The sequence below is a fragment of the Centroberyx affinis genome, unplaced genomic scaffold, assembly GCF_046629955.1.
Source record: "Centroberyx affinis isolate AG114_WGS23_722 - 3 ecotype Tasmania unplaced genomic scaffold, CSIRO-AGI_Caff_v1 ptg003428l_1, whole genome shotgun sequence".
Lineage (NCBI taxonomy): Eukaryota > Metazoa > Chordata > Actinopteri > Beryciformes > Berycidae > Centroberyx > Centroberyx affinis.
The window spans coordinates 438,639-445,901 of NW_027281401.1; the positions used below are offsets into that span (position 1 = coordinate 438,639).

At 41.4% G+C, this 7,263-nt stretch overlaps 1 protein-coding gene across 1 annotated transcript; it reads right to left on the bottom strand.

Moving 5' to 3' along the window:
- Positions 1-5,572: 5,572 nt before the first annotated feature.
- Positions 5,573-6,739, bottom strand: gpr45 (G protein-coupled receptor 45). The gene has a single exon (XM_071539304.1). It carries the CDS (start codon positions 6,731-6,733, stop codon positions 5,573-5,575), a length of 1,161 nt encoding a protein of 386 aa, XP_071395405.1. The 5' UTR covers positions 6,734-6,739.
- Between the last annotated feature and the right edge of the window lie 524 nt (positions 6,740-7,263).

Here is a 7,263-nt window from a genome sequence, read left to right on the forward strand (position 1 = left end):
CCAGATACTCCCATCATGCCCCGCGTCACAACAATTCAGCGGTGGTCTTAACGCGATACATCACATGTCGCAGCTGATCAGAAAGTGTCGGGTCTCGGGTGCACACTGTCTATGGAGCTGCACTCCCAACTTGATTTTTGAGGACTGCAGTGGTCTAAAAATGTTGCTTTCCTGTAACTTCAGTTCTAGTAAACTATCCCTAACGTTATTTCCACAAACAGACTTTTGAGTTTAAGTAATTTCTCTCCCCATAGCCTACTTCCATGTGGAACGTATGCTGTTTAGAAAAAGACCATATTTCTGACAGAATCATGCGAGGGAATCATATTTGTTTCAGATTTGATAAACATTCAACGTTAACCTAGCAGGTTTTTAGCAGGTATACTGGGCCAGACTTCCCAAAGAAGGAGTTAATTAGAATGACCAAAAGTCTGTAAGGCTTTTAAATTGTGAAAGCTCCTTTACATTATAGTTCTTTAATGGGAGAAATTCTCTAATTTGCAGTTGGGGATACTGATCTGATTGCAGGTGCAACAACACATTAGGAGGATAGGCCTACTAACACCAGTTATACCCCTAAAACTTTATTTCTATGGAAGCTATCTAGTCTGTTCCAATTTCCATCAAAGACAGAGTAGGACTATGGTCTGATCCCAACAAGTTTCTGCACCCACAAAGTCAAAGAAGTTCATATGAAGGTCCTACACGGGTTTTTATCCATGCAACACATGTATATGAAAATATAAAGCTGACATATCACCAAACCGCTCATATGTGATATTGAAGAAGAAACAATTTCACATTTATTTTTCAGTTGTTCTTTTTCTTCTAAATTCTGGATTATGGAAGAGGATTAGGACCACATGTGAAAAATCTATTTGAGTTCTGAGATTAATCTCAGAATAAAGTCAGAATTCTGAGAATAAAGTCAGAATTCAGTATTATTATTATTACATTACATATTTGCAATGTTAAAAGTTATGTTTACATGTTCTGATTGTTCTGATGAAAAAAATAATCACACCCATTTTGCAGGTGCCTTGGCAGTGATGGAAATCAACCCCTGCTGATCAGAACCACAGAAGACCCTGTGCAGGTAGGCTACTGACAGTTCAAACACAGTCCAAGTCACCATCTGATGCATCCTGATATTTTGTGGTTGGTGGGTGAACTTGAAGGAGATCTTTATCCGTCCTCAAGGTTCTTTTGGATCATACTATGGCAGTTATGTCAAACAAGAACACATAATGACAAAGAGGAGTCTTTGTCACTCTGTCTTTGTCAGGATCCCCTTCAAGTTCACCCACCAACCACAAAATATCAGGATGCATCAGATGGTGACTTAGATGTTGGTGATTTAGAGCAGCTAGATAAAGCAGCTATAAGAAATAAGAGGTCTTGTACAACGAGAGGCCAAAACAGAACTTGGCTTTTGAAGCCAATGTGGAAGTCCAGATGGTCCCAGTATTGCCCTCTGTTGGCTGCAGAACAACTTGAAACTTCACCTCAATACACTGGGAAATAATATTGGTGACAGTCAAGAAAACCATGAAAAATTAACTGAATGGTCTTGAAATGTCCTTAATTGAACTAAATTGAATCAAGTGAGCTTGTCATGTGAAAATGTGTCCCACTGTTGTAATCTGTGGCATTGCCTGAGCCTTGGCATTTAACAAACTGTCACTTCAGTAATTTGACAAGATTCATGTATTTTGCCTGAGATGAGCGACAAGCATGGATTATTAAATCCCCAAGGATTAGCATTTTTTGATATTTGGGCATAACAAGTAATAGAAGTTCAGAATCTTTTTTGAATAACTCACTACTTAGCTGTGGGAATGTGAGAATTGCACAGTGCAAAGGACCCTCATTAATTAAAAAGCATTTTTTTCAAATGTTGAGAATCTGCCAAGAGACATAATAAAGTACTTGAATTATTTTTTTTATGGCTAATGACTTCATCACCATAACCAGACTGCTTGGGAAGGTGGAAATTACATACATTGGAGGCAGTGATCAAAGGGACAGAATCACCGTCATAAAGTCACATCTCTGTAACCATACAAAAATGTAATTAATTAAAAGCGATGACGTCTTGGCAGTGAAAGGACTTGATTGATGCAGAGCAAAGTTAAGTGATTCATTCAGGACAACAACATGAGGTGAGGCAAGCATGAGACCTGAATTAAGGGCGACTGGCTGTCTGTCTCATGGGTCGGGTGTCACATGGCACATGTAGAAGGCCCAGTTTAACATTGATGTTGAATGTTTGCCTTACTTCTTAAGCTTGTTTAGGGCAAAGTGAAGTTGTGCAATCTTTCTAATTGTTCTAACCCAGAAGACTGGTTTGAGGAGAATTATTGTGTTTTATATAACAAGACACAAGAAATGCTACTGTGCTGAACATTTCCACCCTTCTTGACTCAACTAAATCTATTATTATAATTAAATCATGGAGAGATTTTTGAATGTTTTTCCTCTAGATTAGTCTAGATGATGATAACTGGTCTAGGCGCCTCTTGACTTGTTATCATGTTTTATGTCATCATGAAATTTACTTTTTGCTCTGATGGTTGACACAAAGAAATGAGAGTTGGCTGTCACATTCCACCGATAAATACAAAATACATTAAATAAAACACAGGCACACACAGCAACACACTCACAAACTAATTGAAATATTATGAAGGATCACAATAATGTCAATTTCAATCATATGACTTAAAGTGTGCTGGTGACATCGTCCTTATATTTGTCTTGTTTACTTTATGGAAGATTCCACTCTCAGATGCTGTTAGACTGTTATGTATCAATCTGTGATGCTCAGTGCATTCCAGGAGTTATTTTGTAATGAAGTGTGGTCAGTTTGTGTGTTCCCTTTTTGTTGTATCCACTTTCCCTCAATCTGCCTCGTATAATTCTACTTAAGTGAGTTTCCACAGCACCCAGAGAATGTGCCTGGACTTGTTGCATCCTGACGTTTTTTAGGACGAGAAGAGCAATAAAGATAGCTTACTCAAAATCCAACATGTGTTGTGGCAGCATTGCATTCTGGTCTATTGATGCTACTGCAGTGGAGAAATGATCTCTGCCTCTTCTACAATGGATTTCTCCCCAGTGCAAAATGGTCTCACAGAAACACCTGATGTTTACAAGTTGATGTTTTTTTTAAATGTTTCTGCTATTAAACTCTATTGTAGATGCTGGAAATATGTCAATGTGATGTCACATCATCTTTGGTCAGTTATCCACAGGAATAAGAATAATACACAGCAACAGGTCTGGAAGAGCTGGAGCCTAACTGCAGCACTAATAGAGACCACTTAAACACGTTTGGTCTCTGTGGTCTGGTTCAAGGGTTTGGGACACAAGTTGATTTATTTTCCCCATTATGGCATGGTCCATATCCTCACTGCAGTGCTGAGTCAATTCACTTTCAATTCAAAAACATTAAAGGTGCTATGTGTATTATTTTAAACATCAGTATATCATTGTCATATTAATTGTGATAGCTTGGTATAATTACCATAAACAAATGACACCATGGTCGAGAGGATTGGTAGCCTCGATCTCATGCCAGTGGTATTATTAGAGCTAGTTTTTCTTGAAATTAAGACCACATTTCCCATAAACCCCATTGCTGCAAAGAGGATTATGCTGTTGCAAGAAACTCTGAAAGCCTTCCAATCTCCCTTACAATCCAGAAAGATTTCCTGCGAAATCCGACCTGGATTTTGTAGAATGCTACACATCATTAAATCAAAACTACAATGCATTTACTTGCATTCATTCATTCATTCAACGTAGGCCTATTCCTTGAAGAGTCATGGGTTACAGTTAAACAACAGTTTTTCTATAGGCTCACCCCTGAATTGGAATTGCTCTTTTCAACATTAAAGGATAAGGCTGGTGTTTTTTAATGCATTTCTTCAATAAATCCTATGAAAATAACAAAATCAACAATGAATTTGTTTTGCTAACAAGTCTCGTCCATGTAGCCGGTGCCCAATAAAGCCATGTCCCAGTAGCCATAGAACTCCATTGTATTAAAAAAAAAAGATTAAAAACACGTTAAAGAGTCATGCCGTTGCTCTGGGCAGCATATTTCATCATTGCGATGCACCGGGCCAGTCTACATTTTCATCAAACAACTTAATAAGCCGACTGTAAACACGTTTTCCATCTCAGGGAAGTAGTTCCGTAGCACCGAAAATAGTCTCTGTCGTAATGAAGAATTTATTCCCATTTGAATTTGATTTGGTAATAACTACAATAGCCTGACTTTTCATGGTAACAGAGATTTTTCAAATTGAAACTATGTCTTTGTGAGCTGTATTTAAAGGTTTTTAGCTTACAATTGGAGCCAATGACTTCCGGGTTGAAGGCTAAAAAGGGAACGAGGGAAGTCGGAGAGTAACGGGAGTAGAGCAAACGCATTGTTGATTTTGTTATTTTCATAGGATTTGTTGACGATAAGTCATGTATTTAAGAACACCAGCCTTATCCTTTAATCTAACCACAGACAGCAATGGAAGGGGATAAAATGCAGCACATGAGCCACTGTGTTGTTTTCTACAGTGAAGTAGATACATATTCACTCACAATCAATAGAGGTCTTTAGTATCCCAGCAACGCAGCAACTTATTGACATTGTAGAAGCAGTTGATTACAGGCTAGAATCTGTGTTTGGCAACCAAACACACAATATTCAGCCCACCCCACCTCATTAAAAAAATGTATTTATGATGTGAATTATGTGGTTTGATAATTCAGGAATTGAGATAGATAATATATCAATTAATTTAAATACTCACAGCTCTCTCTCACACACACACACACTCACTCACTCGCTCAGTCACTCGCTCATTCTTTAAAATAACAATGAATAAATTCATCTCTCACAACAGTTTCTCCACAAATTTCATTAAAAGCTGTTTTAAAACAAACTATCAGTTGAATACTTACAGACTTTTCTCTAAAAGACAAAGAACATTATAGAAAAGGGAACCATAATTGTACATTATGCCGTTAGTGTTTTTCTTTTACAAGAATTTTGTGAAACGAATTAAGTAACTGACAAGCGAGTTACAATATTATTTGTGCTTGTCAAAGCAGAGGGAGAGAATCCTCTTTGGTCTTCACCTGTACAACAATACTACTACTCATAGAAGGAAAAATATAGGATGAGAGAGTGAAGATCCATGTCTGCAGTATGAAGCGGCAGAAGAAGAACAGTCATGGAACAGATCAGGGACAAATGATGGAACAGAGATACAAACGGACAATGGCTGGTGTAAAATATTTGAATGGCAGTAACCTTGAGAGGCCATATAGTCCATCAGTCATTGATTAATACTGTAAGTGCTGTCCACTCTATGGCATATAGGTGGTCCTTTGCACTTTAGGATGGCATGCTGTATGCTATTTTCCAGAGAACATCAGTAGGTGACCACAGTTAAACCTCTGACTGCCCTTTTCTGAGAAAATAAGAGTAAAAAAAACCAGTTGATAGCAGATTTAACAGCTGCTGGTTTATGCATCCTCCAGATTTCTTAGCTCTGGTGTCCCTTCTTCACACAGCTGACTGGGTCTCGCTGCACACATAGATGTTGCTGGGCCTCACCCTCCTACGGCTCCTGCCCGGCACCCTGGGACACAGTCTGCAGCTCTTGGGCATGAACTCCTGGCAGGCCTCCCTGAACTTCCTGATCCTCCAGCAGTAGATGACTGGGTTGAAGACTGTCTTCAGGTAGCTGAGCCACAGAGCGCCCACGCTGACCGGGTAGAAGGCCGGGCTGTAGTAGAACTGCCGGCTGAACACGGCCAGCAGGCTGACCACGGTGTGGGGCAGCCAGCACACCGAGAACCCGATGAAGAGGATGAGGATGGTAGTGAAGGCTCGGGTCTTGAAGCTCATGTCCACGTTGACCTGAGGAGGGCGCTGCAGCCCAGTAAGACCCAGTTTGCTGACTTGGTTGAGGGCCGGCAGGCAGGAGTGCTCGCTGGTGTGGTTGTGGATGCGCAGGGCGTTGCGGCGCACTGTGTTGAGTATGCACAGGTAGGAGTAGAGCATCACCCCAAATGGGACGAAGAATACCGCCACAGCCAACAGTACCGTGTAGCCACGGTCTGCCACAGATTCACTGTATCCCAGCACACACTGTGGCGCCCAGGCACCTCCAATACCCGCCGCACCCGACCTCCACCCGACTACGGAAGGGAGAGCCACGCACAGGCTCAGCACCCAGGAAGCTGCAATCAGCAGTTTGGCCCTGTGGGGGGTCAGCTTGTCCTGCCGCTGCACGATGATGAGGAAACGGTCCACGCTGATTATGAGGAGGATGGAAACGCCCTCCAGGACAAACAGCCAATACAGCATGATCGACGCGCGGCAGAACCCGCTCCCGAAGCGCCAGTCGGCGGTCGCCACTGTGACGGCTGTGAAAGGCATGCAGAGCAGGGAGAGCATAATGTCTGAGAAGGCCAAGGTGGCGAGGAGGAGGTTGATAGCGGAACGCATGGCAGGTTTCTGGTAAACAATCAGGCATACAATCGAGTTGCCAAGGAAACCAATAGTAATCATGAAGATCATTATAGCCGCCAGAGTCACACGCAGAGTGACCGACATGAGTGGAGTCCCAGCCTCTGATGGGAGACTTTCTGTTCCTTCCCCAACATTGTCCGGCTCCATGAACTCACATCCCTCCAGCAGGCTTTCATTACAATATGCCATAGCAACTATCAGGCAATGCCAGTCCAAACGAAGATGTACATGGTTGATTATTGTTGTGGGTTTTTTTTAAATCTTTAAATTCTCAAGTTTCTTCCATCAGTTGGTAATCCGTGGCAATCTCTGAGATAGAAACAGAAAAACATACACATTAGGCATTTTCAAAAACAGTCTGTAGAGCAGCATGACCACACAAAAACACTGACTGTATTGATAGAGTCTCATTTGATATTCAGATGGGTTCAGCTGCTCTGCGATCTATTACTCAGTGCCAATTGTGAATTTGAATCAGTAAGGAGGAGGAATGACGTCCCTATGATGCTGAAGGATAGTTATATAACCCACAGGACCAACCCACTTACAAACCAAATTCACACCGTTTGGGAGAGACGGTCGCAGAGGAGAGAAGACATGATCTAAGACACGCTGTTCACTGCTGGCTCGAATGAGGTTGATGATTAACAACCTTCAACAGCCAAGCTGGAAAGACTCACACAGGCACATGCATAAACATTCTCAACACAAACACACAC

Coding starts and splice junctions, on each gene's coding strand:
- gpr45 (XM_071539304.1), bottom strand. CDS start 6,733: ATGGCATATTGTAATGAAAGCCTGCTGGAGGGATGTGAGTTCATGGAG.